At 68.7% G+C, this 17628-nt stretch overlaps 2 protein-coding genes across 2 annotated transcripts; both read right to left on the bottom strand.

The window, feature by feature from the left end:
- Positions 1–39: 39 nt before the first annotated feature.
- CHLRE_07g339100v5 (uncharacterized protein) lies at positions 40–13496 on the bottom strand. Its single transcript, XM_043064321.1, has 16 exons — positions 13207–13496; positions 11082–13043; positions 10661–10709; positions 10239–10385; positions 9632–9958; positions 9152–9261; positions 8739–8797; positions 8407–8489; positions 8015–8128; positions 7666–7750; positions 7138–7490; positions 6744–6851; positions 6357–6516; positions 5308–6063; positions 1499–5067; positions 40–1322 (listed from the first exon to the last, which is right to left on the bottom strand). Exons 2-16 carry the CDS (start codon positions 12929–12931, stop codon positions 381–383), a joined length of 8712 nt encoding a protein of 2903 aa, XP_042922889.1. The 5' UTR covers positions 12932–13043; positions 13207–13496; the 3' UTR covers positions 40–380.
- Positions 13497–13573: 77 nt separating this feature from the next.
- Positions 13574–17606, bottom strand: CHLRE_07g339050v5 (uncharacterized protein). Its single transcript, XM_001692330.2, has 7 exons — positions 16998–17606; positions 16465–16536; positions 15981–16022; positions 15635–15719; positions 15392–15458; positions 15064–15160; positions 13574–14367 (listed from the first exon to the last, which is right to left on the bottom strand). The coding sequence occupies exons 1-7, from the start codon at positions 17499–17501 to the stop codon at positions 14296–14298; spliced, it is 939 nt and encodes a 312-aa protein (XP_001692382.1). The 5' UTR covers positions 17502–17606; the 3' UTR covers positions 13574–14295.
- Between the last annotated feature and the right edge of the window lie 22 nt (positions 17607–17628).

Genomic DNA, 17628 nt, shown 5'->3' with positions numbered 1-17628 from the left:
CCATTCTCGAGCTTGCGGAGGTAAGGATTGTGCAGGTAAGATAGTATAGCTTTACATGTTGCATACCACAGCAGCATATGACTGCTGTGTAATCGAGTGCTGGCACCGACCGGACTATCGATAATCCCGACATGGCTCTCAAGCTCTAGCGCAGTGGCGCAAGCCCCGTGCCTAGCTTGCGGGCTGACTGACCGATCCCCTACTACTGGCTAGACTGCCTGGCATCAACCTAATTCTTGTGAGAGTACTGTCAGTCTTATCATAGGACCCTTCGAGAGTTCTTGTGCTCTTGGGAAAGGCAAATACCGCACAATCCCGCACACAACATTGCTGCCCCCAGTTCACACCGCGGCCGGCGGTCTCACATCTACGTAGCCATCCTATTTCGCACCAGCCGAAGCTGCTGCACCCGCCGGCCCTGCCCTGTGCCGGTTCCTGTCCACCTTCCACCTCCGAATGTCCGCCATCAGCCCGCCCAACTCCACGCCCGCCGCCACGCCCGCCGCCGCCAGCCCCTCCCGTGTCGCCGCCGGCGGCGCCACGCCGCCCACCGCAAGGGGCGACACCACAGGCCGTGTGCCGCCAGCAACGCCCGCGCCCGAGCCGATAGCCGCAGAAGCCCCAGCCGGTCCACCACCGCCGCCTGCACCACTTGCCTCTGCCGAAGGCGGCCCCGAGGGGCCTGTTGGCAGCGGAGGAAGCAGACCTGCTGCTCCAACTCCCGCTCCTGCGACTCCCGCCACACCACTGCCTTGTGTAGATGGTGCAAACTCGGACTCCATCACGCCAGCCGGCGGTGACCTCGGCACCAAGCTACGCCGGCTGCTGCCGCCGCCGGCAACCTGCCCGGCGCGCCTTTCGCCGCCGCCGCTGGCGTCGGCGTGCCCTGAAACAACCGCTTCCTCCTCCTCTGCCTCCTCCTCGCTCCACAGCGGCGCGGGCGACGCTGACCTGGCAGGTGACGCCGCGCCCTCGTACGAGTCGTATGCCCTTGCGCCGCCCCCGGCCCCCGCCGCGGCGCCTCCAGCGGTGCCATGCAGGGCTGGCAGCAGGCCTGTGCCGCTGACGGTGCGTGTGGCGCTGGGCGGCGGTATCCCCGCCCACCCGCTTCCCCCGCCTCCTCCTCCGCCTGCGCCTCCTTCCAATCCGCCGCCCCCACCAGCGCCGTCTGCTCCAACGGCGGCGCTGTTGACGTCCAGTAGCGCGCCCTGCGATCCCCGCCGTGAGGTCGAGCGCGGCAGCGCCCGCGGCCCTGCACCGGCCCCAGCCCCTGTCCCTGTTCCGCTGCCTCCGGTGTGCTGCGTAGCCCGCTCGCCATGATCCTGCGGCAGCACCAACAGCGATCATGCGATTGACACCGGTCAGTTGCGAGGCAGGTTATGCATGAAGGCGGCTCAGCGACGCAAAGACCTAAGCACAGGTTCACGGCGTAAGACCTCTACTTTTCGCCCCAAGCCCTCCATCCAAGCACATTGGTGGCAGCCGACATCCCACTCACTGCGTGTAAGTCGTGGCCATGATGGGCGGCGTGGTTCAGTGGCCGCAGTGACGACGACGACGGCGGTGGCGGCCCCTCCCCGCCCGCCGCGCCCGAGGAGTGTGGCCGCGACGGCGACGGCGGCGTGGCATAGCCCGAGCCTGTCCCACCACCGCCGCCGCCTGCACCGCCGCCAGCCGCCAGGAGGGATATGGAGGTGTGGACCGAGGCGCGGGGCCAGGAGTCCGTCCGCAGCGGCGCCAGCGGCCCCGCCGCGCCGCTCAACCGCGGCCCCAGCGCACCCGAGCTGCCGCCGCCGCCGCCGCCGGGTCCAGAAAGCAGCATGGCGCCGCCGCGGCCCGGGCTGCCGCCGCCGCCACCGCCTAGCGCCTGGCTGAACATGGTCGCCGCGCCGCCGGGCGGCAGCGGCGGCGGCGACAGAACGCCGCCGTCAGTGGAGTAGGACGGCTGCAGGGGCCCGTCTGGGCCGGGCGGCGCAAGCTGTGGGTTGAGGCCGCTGCTGCGCCGCGGCGTCCGCAGCGGCGCAAGTTCCCGCGTCGCGGGCCGGATGCCGCTGCTGGCCCCGGCGTTGAAGCTGTCCCCTGACATGAGGCTGTCAAACAGCCCATCCACGCCGCCGCCGGCGCAATCGTCACCACCGCCGGCGCTGGCGCCGCCGCCGGCGGCCCCGCTGCTGCTGTGGTGCGCCCAGTCCGGCGGCGGCCGCACCTCAGGCAGGTGCTGCGGGTACAGCTGCGGCGGCGCGGAGGGCGGCAGCAGCCCCGCCGCCGCGTGCTGGCGGCGGCGGTTGGGGTCGGGGCTGGCGCGAGGGCCCACGGGCGGCAGCAACGCGGGCGGCGACGGCGGCGGCGAGTAGGGATTGCCGAGGTCACTGCCTCCGCTGGCGCGCGGCACGCGCGGCGGCGGCAGCGGCCCGTCGCGCAGCGGCGGGCGCGAGAGCTGCGGCGGCTGCTGCTGCTGTGTGTGCTGCTGGTGGGGCTGCTGGTGGGGCTGCTGGTGGGGCTGCTGGTGGGGCTGTGGCGAGCTCGACGGCCGCTGTGGCGCCAGCAGCGGGTGCGGGTGCGGGTGCGGCCCTGAGCTGAAGCGCACCGGGCTCTCGCCCGCGGCGTCACGGGCGCCGCCGCCGCCGCCGCCAAGGTCCTGGTCTGGTCCCGTTCGTTCTGGTCCCTCGCCGCTGTCAGTGGTTGCGGCCGCCGCCACCGCCGCGCGCAACGTGCTAGCCGCCGACATGCCGCCGTCGACGGCGGAGCCGAAGCTGAGGCTGCGTGCGGTGGAGCCGCGGGCGGAGGAGCCCAGCGCGGTGCTGCCCGCCGAAGCCACACGGGCGCCGCGGGCGCCGCCGTCCGCCCTTGCCCGGCCGTTGAGGACAGGCGAGTCCGCGGCTGCGGCTAGCTCTGCAGGTGCAGGTGCAGAGGCGGCGGCAGAGGCGGCGGCTGGTGCGCCGGGCTCCGCCCAGGCCGTTAAGCTGGCGCGGGTGCTGCTGACCCCAGCACTTGGCTCCGCCGCCGCCGCTGGCCTGGCGTGCCGGTGCTGCTGCCGGCCACCCTGCGCCTGCTGCGCCAGCGGCGGCGCCCGGTGGACCGAAGCAGGCGCGCCAGCCCTGCCCACCACAGACCGCCGCGCAGGCGCGGCCCCACCGCCGTTCCCGCCTCCGTCGGCACCGCCGCTGCGCCGCAGCCCTGCCGCTCCGCCACCGCCGCCGCCCAGGCTCTTGCCGCCGGCGGCTTTGCCGGCCCCCGCCGCCTTCTCCTCCACTGTCAGAGTCCACAGCTTCCCCAGCAGCTCCTTCATTGCCCCCGTCACCTGCGGGTCAGGCTCCGGCTCCGGCTCCGGACCGGCCGCTAGCAGCCCCGCCCCGGCCGCCGCTGCCCGCCCGTCGCGCCCGCTTCCGGCACAACCGAGCCTATCGCCGCCGCCGCTGCGCTCCAGCAGCCCAACAACCGCGGCGGCGCCGCCGCCATCACCCAGGTCGCCGCCGTCATCCTGCTCAGCCCGCGTTCGCGGCCCCGTGCCACCGCCGCCACTGGCGCCGCTCCCGCCGCCGCTGCCACCGCTACCCTGGCTTTGCCGCTGCTCCGCACCGCCCGCATCGCCGTCGGCCTTGAAGCCGTCGCGCACGCTGTCACGCACGCTGTCACGCACGCCGTCACGCACGCTGTCACGCACGCTGTCACGCACGCTGGCGCGTACGCTGGCGTGTTCACTGGCACTGACGCTGGCACTGGCGCTGACGTGGCGTGACTGCCACACCGCCGTCAGCTGCTGCTCCAGGTCCTTGAAGCTGCGCTCCAGCTCCTGAGGGTCCAGCCGCGAGGGGGCCGCCGCCGCCGCCGCCGCCGCCGCCGCCGCCGCCACCGCCGCCGCCGCCGCCGCATGGACCTCCTGCCGCCGCCGACCCGACACAGCCGCCAACGACGCCATCTCCAGCGCTGACGCACAATCCGGCCCTCGCTCCAGCCCGGCCCCGGTCTGGGGTGCTAGCTCGTCCTCCTCAAGCTGCGGCTCCCGCTGCGGCGAGGCCGTGCCGCAGGGCTGCTCGCGGTGCGGGTGCGGGTGCGGATGGCTAAGAGCGGTGGCGCGGGCGTGTGCGGGGTGCCGCTGGTGCGGGCGGCCAAGGCGGGAGCGAGTGGCGCGCTGGGGTTCCTCCTCGCCGTCGTGGTCGTGGGCGGCGCTGCCAGGGCCGTCGGCGGCGCCGCCGTCACTGGCGGCATCGTCGTCGTAGATGCCGGAGGGCTCCTGGCTCTCCAGGCCGACCGACTCGTCGTCCTCATCCTCGCCGTCACCGCTGTCGTCCTCGTCCTCGCCGCCGTCTTCGTCTTCGTCCTCCTCGCCTTCGTCTTCACTGTCATCCTCCTCATCCTCCTCGTCTCCTTGGTCATCCTCTTCATCACCATCCTCGCCTTCGCCTTCATCTTCCTCGTCTTCCTCGTCCTCATCTTCATCGTCCTCATCCTCCTCGTCATCGTGGTCGTCATCCGGGACGGAGCTGAGCGCCATGTCCTCCGCAAATGAGCCCTGCGCTTCCAGAGCCGCCGCCGCCGCACCCGCCGCCGCATCCGGCGCGGCAGACACCTCCCGCCGGCCCCTGCTGCCGCTCTTGGCCGCGCCACCACGCCGCCGCTGCGTCCCCTGCCGCTCCTCCAGCTCCTCCCCCAGCTCCTCGTCCTGCTGCTGCTGCTCCTGCCCGTGGTGATGAGCTGCTGCAGCCCCGCCCGCGCCGCCCAGCCGGGACGCCCTCAGCGAGGTGGCGCTGACGGCATCGGCAGTGGCCAAACCGTCAAAGCGCTCCACGTCCTCCTCTTCCTCCTCCTCCTCCTCCTCATCATCTTCCTCCTCTTCACCCGGGCCCTGGCCTGGGCCCGCTGCGGCCTCAATTCCCTGCCGCCGCCGCTGCTGCTGTTGCCGGACCCTGGCGGACGCCGCCGGGTCACTCCGCCTGGCGACGGAGGAGCGAGTGCCGGCCTTCGAAGCAATGGCGGCGGCGGCGCCGCCACCACGTCGGCGACCGGTGGCTGGCGCGTCGCCGAGCGAGGCCACGGCCGCCTGCCATTCCGACGAGCCGCCCAGCACTGCACACCAGCAGGTTGAGGCACATCAGGGGACCTGGTGGCGCCATACGCCTGCAGCCCGTGCATACCCCACCAGCCCACGCCCCACCACACGCCAGCAGCATGACCGCGGCCTGCCCGTGCAACCCCTTTTACCCACCCACCCACCCACCCACCCGCATCCCTCCACCCACCCACCCACCCACCCACCCACCCACCTGCAGCCCTCCACTCACCCACCCACCCACCCCCGCCACTCACGCTCGCGCTGCCGCTCCTCCTCCGCGGCGCCGTCCGCCAGCGCCTGCTCCAGCAGCTCCCGCCGCATGTCCTCCAGCAGCGCAGCCTCCTCGGCGTCCTCCCCGTCCACCAGCTCCTCCTCCACAGCAGCGGTGACAGCTGCCACGCGCCGCGCCTGCGCTACCGTGCCTCCCTCCTCCTCCCCATCCTCCACCTCCTCGCCCTCCTCCCCCTCCCCATCATCGTCGTACTCAAAGGCGTCGTCATCGTCGTCGTACTCGTCGTACTCCGCATCCTCATCGACATCCACGTCGTACAGCTCGCCCTCATCCTCCTCCTCGCCGTCGTACAGATCATCCGAATGTACGGCAGCGGCCGCAGCAGCTGCGGCGGCGGCGGCGGCGGCGCCGCCGCCGCCTGGCGCCGCGCCGTAGCGCTGGCGGGCGCCGCCGGCGATCTGGGAGGCCGCTGCCGCCGCCGAGGCGTGGCCCTGCTGGGCGCGCTGGTGCTGGTGGCGTTGGTGGCGACGGCCGGCAGTGTCAGGCTCAGCCTCGCCCTCCTCCCCGTCCGCAACGGCATGCCGCACTCGGGCCGCCGCTGCCACGGTGGCGGCACCCAGCCTGTTGCCACCCTCCTCTGCCTCCTCGTCCTCCTCCTCCACGCCCTCCTCTTCCTCCAGGTCGCCGCTGTCGCCTCCCAGCATGCGGCGGGCGGCCAGCGCGCACATGTCGGCGTCGTCGGCGTGCGGGCCCAGCGCCGCCCGGTAGTCGTCCACACCTGAGCCAGCGGCGAGTGCGCGGCGAGTAGAGCAAGTTAGCTAACAGCGGCTCGTCGAGTAGCTTACCATAGAATGAGCGGTGTTGGCCGAAGTGACTAGTGAATAACGTCGTTCGGAAAAACGGAGGCCCTCTAAAGCTGTTGTAACGCCATGGCAAGACGTGCCTCGGACCAGGCGGCGGCAGCCCCAGTGGGGCCATCGACGCCATGACGTCCTGCCCCCCCCCCCCCCCCCAACATCCCTGCAACCCCCCTTGCGCGCCGCGGCCCTGCCCTGCGCGCCACTCTCCCACCTGCCAGGTCCGGCGCCAGCTGCGAGGTGCGCGCCAGCTTGGGCCGCGTGCGAAAGGCGGCCGCCGCCAGCAGCTCGCCCGGCTCCGCGCCGCCGCCGCCGCCGCCGGGCAGCGCCTCGTCGTCGCCGAGCTTGTCTGCCAGGATGCGCTGCTCGTACACCTGCGCAGCAGGGTTGCGGGTCAAGAATACCGTACTTTCGTACCAAGGCCGCAAATATTGTGCGAGTGGGCATGCATGCGAGGATGTGTGGGTGCAGTTGTTGAACGGCTGCCGCGCGGTGCGGCGCAGGGCAGGGCAGGGCAGCGCGTTCCAGCCCCGTTCCCTGCTTCACGAGGGCCCGGGCCCGCCGCCCGCCGACCTCTGACCCAGTGTTCCCTGCCGCCCACCTGCGCCGCCTTGCGCTCCCGCCTCGCCAGCAGCTCCTGCCGCAGCAGCTCCAGCTCCGCCTCCCGCGCGCGCACAGCCGGGTCGCGCTCGCGCCGCTGCTGCCGCACCTGCACGGCCGAACGTGGAGATGCGTGCGTGTGCATTTGTGTGTGTGTGTGTGTGTGTGTGTGTGTGTGTGTGTGTGTGTGTGTGTGTGTGTGTATAGGCGGAGAGATTGTGTGCACGACTCTGTGGATGTGCGATGCAAACATGGTTTGCAGATGAGAAGCCTAACCCTATGTGGGCTTCCTCTTTGCATCCGGATGCCATCTGGACGGCACGCCCGCGTTTACACGCCCCAGCGCCACCCCCCCCATCGCCCCCGCCCCAGCGGCCCCGCCCCAACGCCCACACCTGCTCCCTCGTGATGCGCTGCTCGAACTCCCGCGCCCGGAACCGCATCTCCGCCTGCTGCTGCCGCCGCACATCGAACTTGGCTCCGCTGTCCCATTGGTGCACGTTCTTTCCACGGGCGCCCGCCATCATAGACATGAGGCCAGAGGCCACCTCCGCGTCCTCTCCGCCGCCGGCGGCTCCGCCCTCCGCCGCGGCGGCGGCGGGGCGGCGGCGCCGCCGCGCGCCGGTGCCGGCGGCTCCGCCGCCGGCTGCGGCGGCGCCTTCGGCGGCGGCGGCGGCCTTCTCCAGGCGTTTGACTGCGGACCTGGCGGCGCTGGGTTTGACCATGGGCGGCATTGACGGAGATGGGCCTGCAGACGAGACGGCGTGGAGAAGTCAAGACGGCGTGAGTTAAATACGACATCGTGTTCATTTCACATCGAGAATGATAATGTTGTTACGATATTTTGCAGCGGTTGCCGTTTCTGCGGGTGCTATGTTTGCCCAGGGCAGCGGTTGCGCAGAGGTGTCATGCAGCGGGCGCACCTTGCAGCGCGGGCGCCCCCGCCGGCGCCCCCAGTGTGAGCAGTCGGGCCAGGTGGCGGCGCACGTAGGGCTGGGCCAGCAGGTCCTGTGGGGAGAGAGGAAACATATGATAGCAAGGGCAGGGGGCAGGGGGCAGGAGGAAAGAATCAGACACTGGGATGGGTCGACAGGTGGGCACGTGGCAGGAGGCAATGTGTCGTGCCGATAAGTCATGCACAGTGAGACTTGCATGAGACTTCGCCCGTGCACCCCCTGCGCGCCTCTGCCTATGCTCCGCTAGTTTGGCTTGGTTTGGTTTAGTTTGGGCCGGTATTTACAACCCCCACACTCCCGCTGCGGGTCTGCCTACCCCGGTGGTGGGTCGGTCATCGGGGTCGGCCCGCAGCATGCCGTTGACCAGCTGCTGGAAGGGGCGGCTGTAGGCGGGCGGCAGCGGGTCGTAGGCCACACGGATGATCTTGAACTGCGCGGATGTGGGTGTGTGTTTGGGGGGGAGGCCGGGGCGGGGAGGCAGGGGCAGGGGGGGGGTTACATTCATGAGTAGTTAAGGAAGTGGGAGGCAATGCGAGAGAGGTGAGAGAGAGGTGAGAAGGGAGGGGCCAGGTGCAGCAACAGCACAGGAGGCCTCACAGCCTGTCCCTCCTCCCGCCAGCTCCTCCTCCGCCCCTCGCGCCCGCTCCTCCTCCATTCCTCCCACCCCTCCCGGCCCTCCGCGCCTCCCGTCCAGCTCGCCGGCCGCACCATGAGCTGCGGCAGCCCGAACGCCTCGAACGCCGTCCGCCGCGCCGCCATCTCGTACAGCACACAGCCCAGCGACCATATGTCTGCGAGGAAAGAACACATACACACACATACACATGAATCATGCATGTTGTGGCCAATACATTTTACAGGGCGAACGCGCGAGCGGTTCGTGTTGTGCGGTTCGTGTTGTGCGGAGTGAATTACTAGAATCACGAAGGACTGCTAGCCTGATGGACACGGGAGCAGGCCGGCCGGACGGATGACAAAGCCGATGGACTCATAATACTCATGTGCCGCAGTAGTACGGATGTGGTGGCGGGCGTGCCCACCTGAGGCGTACGTGTACGGCCGACTGGCCAGCACCTCCGGACTCATGTAGTAGGGAGTGCTGGGGAGGGGGGCGGGGGAGGAGGGCGAAGGGCGTGGGAGGAGGGCGGGGGCGGAGGTGGTGTGGTGTTGGAAGGGGCGTATGGAAGGGGCGTGTGGAAGGCACAGGCACACGCGCGTGCAAACACGCGCCAACGGCAGCATCATTTAAATGGCGGCAAAGCTGTGTCGTGCTCCTACCTACCCCTTCTCTTCGCCCCCCCCCCGCCACCCGCACCCCCGCCACCCCGTCTCGCTCATCCCCCCAGTCCCTGCCCCCCCGAGTCCCTAACCCCTCTTTTGCATTGGGTTCGGTTTTGTTTGGGCTGGCATCTACACACACATACACACACACGCCAATCCCCCCAGCCCTCACCCCAGGCATGTGATGGCCAGCTCGAAGGTGCCGCTCATGTGTTTGGCCACCCCCAGGTCGCCCAGCTTGATCACCCGGCGCGCCGCCGCCAGGAAGATGTTGTCGGGCTTCTGTAGTTCGTCAATAGGGCGTGTGCAGGGTGCGTGCGGGTGCGTGCGTGTTTGTGGGCGAGCGGGTACGCAGGTAGCCGGCTCTACGGCCCCCAACACCCCAAACGCTACCCCTCCGCATGGTCCGCCGCATTCCGCGCCAACCAAACCCCCAGCCCTCCTATCCCCTGCACACAGCCCATATACCTATCCTGCCCCTGCCCCTGGGGCCCCTGCCCCCCCCCCCCGCCATTCCCCCCTCCCCCCCGCAACTAACGCCTCTGCCTGTGCTCCGCTCGTTTTCGTTGGTTTTGGTTTAGTTTGGGCTGGTATTTACAACCGCCCTCCTGCCCCCTTTCCCCCCCTGCCCTCTCCCACCCCACCCACCCACCAGGTCCCGGTGCATGATCTTGCGGCCGTGCAAGTGGTGCAGCGCCATCAGCAGCTGCACAAACCAAAACATCACCAGCTCCTCAGGAAAGTAAAACGGAGTGCGCGCCGCCGCCACGCCGCCGCCACCCGCGCCGCCGACGATGGTCCCGCCATCGCCCATTGCGCCACCGCCGCCGCCGCCACCGCCGCCGCCGCCGCCAGCAGGCATGGGGCTGCCAAAGGTGGTGAAGGCGTTGGGGTCGGCGATGGGGCCGCCGCCGGCGTTGTAGGGGTTGCGCCCAGGCCCGGCGCCGCCAGCTGCGCCGCCCTCCACCGCGGGAGGGTTCTGCACGCCAGCGTATGAGGAGCAACCGCAAGCCGCGAGGTCAGCGAACAACACGACAAATTTGACCTTACAGACTTACATAACGCGATGGCCGTGTGCCAGCTTCTGGTCCCAATCTCACCCCCTGACATTCCCGTCCTTGAGCACCCCATCGCAGCACCCGAGCACCACAGCACCCATTGTACTTAAGGTTAGGTAAGGGCCCCCCGCCCCCGCCCCCTCCCCCCACCCCCACCCACCCCCATACACACACACACCCCACACCCCACACACACCGCACCTTGATCAGCTGCGCCAGTGTGCCGCCGCTGCAGAAGCCCATGACCAGGCACATGACGCCGTCCCGCGGGTCGCGGTACCAGCCCCGGAACTCCACCAGGTTGGGGTGGAAGCCGGCGCGCGTCATCACCGCCACCTCGTTGTCCACCTGGCGCGCATTTGGAGGGAGGGGGAAGGGGGTGGTGGTACATTCATGATTATTAAGGGGGGGGGGGGGGTTACATGCATGATTAGCTAAGAAATTGGGGGCGGGATTAAGCGGGATTAAGCCTTTCATGGCGGACGGAGTTAATAACGGACTTAATAACGGAGTTAATAACGGAGTTAGTAACGGAGTTGACCCCCCCCCCCCCCCCCACACACACACACACACACACACACACACACACGCGTCAGTCCGCCGCGGCGCAGCCTGTCGCCTACCTCGCTGCTGGGCGCCATGGGGTTGTGCCCCAGTGTGGCGGTCGCGGGCCTGGGGGAGGGGGTGGAGGTGCAGGTGGAGGTGGAGGTGGAAGGCGGAGGTGGATGAGCGGAGGAGCAAGGCGGGGGGGCTGTGTGGTTAGGACCAGCAGGCAGGGCGGCGCGGCAACGTGGCCACAGACAGCGACTGACAGCTGCTGCATGCGACCGTCACCCACACCAGACCCCGAGCACCTCGCGCCTCAACCCATCTGGCATGCCCTTGTCCTCCCATCTCTCCCCACCCACCCACCCACCCACCCACCCACCCACCCACCCACCCACCCACCCACCCACCCACCCACCCACCCACCCACCCACCCACCCACCTACCCACCTACCCATCCATCCCTGCATACCCGCACGCCCGTACCCTGCCCCCCACCTGCGGTCCAGCCTCTTCACCACCACCTTGGCCCCGCCCGCGTCCAACTGCCGCGCCAGGTACACCGTGGCGAAGGAGCCGCTGCCCAGCACCCGACCCAGCTCGAACTGCGCCGCGTCAAGCTCCCGAGGCACAGGACGAGACGGCTTCTTGCCACCGCCGCCAGCGGAGGCGGCGCTGGCGCGCACGGCAGCGGCGGCGCCGCCGCCACCTGCGGCGGCCGCTGCCGCGGCCGCGGCAACGGCTGCGGCGGAAGGCGTGGGTGGCATGCTGCCGCCGCCGGCGCCGCCGCCGGCGGCTAGGCTGAAGGACCCCATGACGCCAGTGGCGGAGGCGGAGGCGGCGCCGGAGCCGCCCTCCTCTGGAATGACGCTGAGCGCCAGACCCACATCGCCGCCGGCCGCCGCTGCAGCCGCCGCGCCGCCGTCGGGTCCCACAAAGCCCGCCGAGCCCTTGGCACTACCGCCACGTGAGGATGCCACCGCCTTGCCACCAGCGCCGCCAGCAGCAGCCTTAGACCCCTTCGAGCCTTTGCCAGTGCCTTTAGCTCCAGCTGCTTTGGCCGGCACAGCTCCAGCCCCAGCCGCCGATGCCTTTGGAGCCTTCATCTCACCTTGAGCGCGGCCCGCGCCGGCCTCCGTGCCCGTTGCCGCCTGCGCGGTCTTCTTTGTCTTCTTCGGCTTGGCAGCGCCGGCGTCAGCCGCGGCTGCGGCGCCAGCCGCAGCGCCGGCGGTCGCCTTGCCAGCGCCCGCACCCACCGCCTTGCCGGGCGCGGGAGCGGCACCGGCGCCGGCTGACCCCGCTGCCGCTTGCCGCTTCACCGCACTGGATGGACGGGCCCCCGCCGCGCCTCCACCCCCGACCCCGCCGCCGCCGCCGCCACCAGCCCCGGTAGTGCCCACGCTGGCCCGGCGCGGCGCCGCCTCCAAACCGTACACCCGCGCCGCGGCAGCCGTACTGCCGCTGACTCCCGCCCCGCCAGACCCGCCGGACCCGCCGCCGCCGTCCATGGAAGACTTGCGCGCCGGCCGCCCCGCGCCCGGGGCCCCGGACGACGGCCCCGCCGGCGCCGTGGACGGCTTGTGCGCGGCGGCCGCGGCCGCGCGCGCCTCCGGCGGCAGTGACGGCTTGCGCCGGCGGGCTGTCTCGCCGCCCGCCTCCGGCCCTCCCACACCTGACAGGTAGACGCCGAGGCCGTCGGGAGGGGCGTTGCCCCCGGCGGCGGCTGGCGAGGCGAGGCTGAGTGCGGAGCCACGGACCGACATGCCTACGGCGCACAGTCCCCAGGCACCACCAGACGACTCCGCCGCAAGCCCCGGCCCCAGCCCCAGCCCCAGCCCTGCACCACCGAGCCCAGCGCCCGGCCCCGGGGCTTGCGTGGAGCTCTGGTGCGCATGGCCGTGGGAGCCTGCGCCCGACGGCGAGGGCGCCGCAACCGACGCCGTCAGGCCGCCGCCGGCACCGACGCCTGCGGCAATGCCGCCACCGCCGCCACCGCCGCCGCCACCGCTGCCGCCGCCCAGCTGGCTGCCACGGCTGGCGCTTGCGCGGCTGGCCAGGCCTGTTGTGCGACCCAACACAATCCTGCCGCCGCCGTGGCCCGCACTGAAGCCGCCGGCGCTGCTACCCACACCGTGAGCCGCGCCGGAGCTGCCGTCGCCTCTGACGACCGCGGCCAGAATGGAGCCGCCATGCCCCGCGCCGCCCGCGCCGGCGCCCGGCCGAAGCGTGGAGGGCTGCACACCCGGCGCTACGATCAGCCCCGCGGCTGCCGCAGAGCCCAGAGCTTGGGCTGAGGCTGGGCGGCGTGCTTCCGGCGCCGAGCTGGGGCGCTCGGGTCTGTCGGCCATGGGTGCTCCTCCTCAGCTCCGCTCACCGGCTGCGCCGGCAGTTGCCGCTACGCTGTGCCCGGCTTAGGCCCCGGCAGTTCCTGTCCGGGTGGACCTGGCTGCCCGCCATCACCTGCACTCGCAGGAACAGGGGGAGAGACAGAAGGTTGCTGTAGGGGGAGGGGACGTACTGCCCGACCTTGCGACTCCATAGACTGGTGTGACCGGTAGGCCGTCCCTTTGTCCGAGACGCCACGTATCTCCCCTATGCCATCGATGGTATTCGAGTGCCTCACCAACCCAGGCGGGCTTTAGGCGGGCTGCATGTTGCCCTCAGGGCTGACTGCCGAGACTGTGCCGCGCCGTGAAGTCCACGTAGACTCAAGAATGCCTTGAAGAAGAACGGCCTCTTTTTCAAGTGTTGAGCGTCAATATAGCAGGAAGGGCTCCTTCTTCGGTTTCGGCTTCACGGGGACGGTACGCCCGTCAAATATGCATGTACACGCAAAGTATGTACTGTATGTATTCAATGTGATAGAAGCTCAGGGAGTCAGAACCTCGTCAAGAGCTGCTGCAAAATGGAAGCTACGGTCCGTGCCAAGGTGGATTGGAATAAGCTTGCTGCGGAAAGCGTCATGCTACTCCTGTCATGAGCAAGTTTTGAACAAGTCACAAGTCTACAAGGCGGATGGGGCGAGACACGCTCGGGCCCAAACCCGGGCACCGCATCCCTCCCCGCCCGGCGGTCATATCGTTGCCTGCCTCAGCATCCGCCTCCCCTGGCCATGCACACAGCCACTTAGTGCAATCGCACTGTTCACGCAACGGCCGCATTCGCCTGGTTCGCTAGGTCAGTTAGCGCTCACAACGAGCAGAAACCCGCAATCACGCGCGCCCATCCCATTCAACAAACAAGCTCCATCCGAAATACACAAACAGACCGGCGCGCCCGGACAAGAACCACTCAACAGAACAGCGCACCACACAGGTTCTGTCTCCGCATACTCAGCTTGTGTACGCCACCTCTTTACATCAGCTCGAGCGCTCACAGGCGCTCCAGTATGGAGATGCACCCATACGCATGCCATGCACGCACAGGAACAAGACATCCCCTTCCTACAGCTGCAGCCTCCTGCAACCCACGCTACCTGCAGACAGACTCCGCCACACACCGCAAACTCAACACACCGTTCACATGTGTCTCCCAGCTCCCTCTCGTCCCCCAAACCTCGTCCTCGCCCACACCACGCCACCACGTGTGTCCACACCGTAATGAACCATGCCTCATGAACTCACACCCGCGTCCCGCATCGCGCCACTCGAAGCACCCCCCCCACACACATATCGGGCGCGCTCTGCTCAAAAACTCCATCATTCTTCCTCCTCTACTTGCGTGTGATGGCCTGGTGCACGCGCTCGCGCATCTCGCTCTCGGCCAGCTCCTTGGTGTCGGTGGCCTGAGGGTCAACACCGCGGGGGGGGGGGTTACATTCATGATTTTTTAAGAAGTGAAGTCGTAGGCAGGTACAGGGTGTGTGTGTAAAAACCAGCCCAAACTAAACCAAGGGCCGTAAGGCACGGGCGTAAGGCCGAGCGATATATGCGGCAGATTGAGTCCAGGTAAGGGGAAGGCGCTCAGGCGCAGCAACGCAGGCTAGGCAGGGAACATGGTCCAGGAACAGGCACGGTATGGTCTAAATCCCGTGCGCCTTGGCTTCCACGTTCGTCCATCTCAGCGGCGTTGCTGCATGATACGCACGGCTGCACCGCCCGCGCCTTGCTGCACCCTTTCCCACCCACGTAGAAGGCAACGCTCTGCCCCCTCCCCCTCCTTCCCTTCTGTCTTTCAGGACCACTCCCCCCTCGTCGGAGCTGCTTTCCTGGTCGCCAGGTAAGTCGTAGGTTTTGCTTGTCGCGTCCGCGTGCCTGTCCTGTGCTGTTGTTCGCGCCACCGAGCCCGGGCGGAGACACTTACCGCCGGCGCCGCTTGCCCTGCTGCTCCACGACGCCTCGGCCCCCCATCCCATACGTATTATTGCTTGTAAATAACGCCTCTGCCTGTGCTCCGCTCGTTCTCGTTGGTTTTGGTTTAGTTTGGGCGGGTATTTACAACCCCTCTCCTCCCTCCTCCCGCCCTTTCCCTCCCCAGCCACCTGCAGCTCCGCGCCCAGTCCGTCCAGGTAGGACTTGAGGAAGTCCTTGGTGCTGGCGTACATCATCTTGTTCTTGGTGGTGGCGGTGTCAGAGGCCCTGCGGGGGGGGGGGTACATTCATTATTAGTTAAGGATGTGGTAGACGGTAGACCATCTTGGGGAACATCAAGGGGGGGTTAGCAGTTGCGGCAGCAGCAGGGGCAGCAGCAGGGGCCGGGCAAGCAGGGCGCAAGTCAGCATGGGGGCGTCTGGGATGCCTGCGGGGCCCCACGCTAAGCCCACACCTGGTCTTAGCCAAGCCACTACCACATCACGAGCCCCCACCCACCAGTGCACGAACACCAGCTTGTTGACGGTCTGGTTCGTGTCGGCGTTGAGGTAGGCGTAGTCGTACACTGCGAGACACACAGCAAGACGCACTTAAGGTAATGAGACACATAGCGAGGCACGGGCGACACGGGAGCCTGGCGGCCCTCGTAAGGTACGGCCTCGCGCCGCCAGCAGTGTCGCACATACACGCGCGCACACATATGCACACATCCACATACCGCACACATACACACACACGCACCCCCGTATCTGCAGTTGTTCTCGGGCAGGATGTTGATGAACTGCTCATAGGAGGAGTCGGCAGCACCCAGCTGGTCCACCACCACCTGAGGTGAGCGGGTGGGCGGGGGTCGGCGGTGAGTGGGAATGGAGCGGGTGAAGGGGACAGCAGGGAGCAAGAGCGCGCGTCCGTGAGCGTGGGCATGGCCAACAGAATGAGGGCGAAAGCTCTTGGGTGTGCGCTCGAACGAGGGGTGGGGAGGGCACTTGTGGTGCAGACCTTGCATGGCTCCGCCTCTGCCAGCCGTGCCATCCATCCCTATTGCCACCCCCGCTCCCAGCCGCCCCGCCTGCCCCTCCCGGCCCACCTCATTGCCGGCGTCGTTGACCTTGAAGGTGACCCACTTGTACTGCAGGGGTTGCAGCGGGCCAACACAACACAGCACAACACGTTGCAACACGTGCGTCAGTCCTGCGCGGTATTGCAGCCTCCCGATGCAGCGCCTGGTCCACAACTGGGGCGCACTGCCGCGGCGAACTCCCGCGCGGCCTACAGCGCCACCAGACCGCCATGCCCCGTCTGCAATCACGCGTCGCCCCCGCACCCCAATGGCATGCAACCCTCCTGCCGCCCTCGTGCTGCAGGCCTTACCGCTCCTGAAGCCAGGAGCGACTTGCCTCCCGCAGCCATCCTACCCAGAGTGGGCTCATTGTCGGCCCCAGCAGGCCCCCCGCCTCTGCCTGTTCCTCGGCCCTGTGCTTATCGCCCATCCCCCAGCCCCAGCCCCAGCCCCAGCCCTGGCCCCAGCCCTGGCGCCAGGCCCCAGCCCCGCAGCCCCCTCCTCTGCTCACCGCGGACTTGGTCTTGATGTGGTTGAAGATAGCCACGCACTGGTCGCTCACCGAGATGCCCGACATGGACGTCTGCGGGGCCCAGGGGGCGTGTGCGGCGCGCGTCATGCACTCAGCACAGCGCAGACATGTCACTTACAGCACTGACCACAGGGCGCTTAGGCGCCTTTCCATCTGGGTTGTGGAGTGCGGGGCGCCACACCGGTTGCCGGCACCTGCGCCTGCACCCCCGTTGGCCAGACAACGTACCGGTACCGTAGCTGCAACAGCAACGCCACTGCTCCCGCCCACGAATCCGCCATGCCAGGTTGGCCCTTCCGGGCCACGTGGCCCGCCTTTCCTCCCAAGATAAGCCAAAAGAATTCCATCCGTGCCGGTTCTGCGGTTGTCGGCCCCTGCCTGGGCGCTATCAAGCTGCCTCCTCACGCACACGGCCGCTGCACCCAAACTGCCATTCATAGCAACTCCACCCCAACCCCAACCCAACCCAAACCCAAACCTAAACCAGCAGCCCTCCACACACAAACACACACCTTGTTGGACACCACGCTGCTTGACCGCGCGCCACGTGCCGAGGTGGGCAGGTCCGTGGGGATGGGCACCGTGCCAGCGCCGGGCGGTGCCGGGCTGATGCGAGGGACCGCCGCAGCGGCGGGCGCGGCCGCTGCTGCCGCAGCCACGGGCACTGGCGCCGCGGGTGCCGTGTCGCGGGACGGCGTGGAGTTACGCTGAGGCGCCGCTGCCGCGGCGCGAAGAGCGACCGGCGCGGGCGGCGGCATCGCTGGGGCGTCGGGGATGGATGGTGTCTGCACGTAGGCAGGCTGGGACGACCCCCCGACCAACGCAAAATCCAGCGAGTGCAAGAATGAGTCGCGAGCCTGCACAAAGTCCTCCTCCTTGATAAAGCCCGCGTCAAGTCCCGCCTTGATCTGTTGCGCGCGAAGGAATGCCTTCTTGATAAAATCGTAGTCTTCAGGGTTGAGAAGGCCCTCGTCAAGAGCCTGCTTAGCCGTGCGCAGAACCGCTAGATCCGCCATCGCGACGAGGTGCGAGGCGCTTGAGTTCAGAGGACACAATGCACGCACGGGTTCTGCGTCTCTCTAGCTCGCGGTGGTGTTGCTCAAGTGTAGGTAAGTCAAAAGTATAAGATGTAAGAGTCTCAGG

This window comes from Chlamydomonas reinhardtii, chromosome 7, assembly GCF_000002595.2.
Source record: "Chlamydomonas reinhardtii strain CC-503 cw92 mt+ chromosome 7, whole genome shotgun sequence".
Classification (NCBI taxonomy): domain Eukaryota; kingdom Viridiplantae; phylum Chlorophyta; class Chlorophyceae; order Chlamydomonadales; family Chlamydomonadaceae; genus Chlamydomonas; species Chlamydomonas reinhardtii.
Note: the sequence above shows the minus strand (reverse complement) of the source record. Positions and strands in the feature narration are given on the sequence as shown.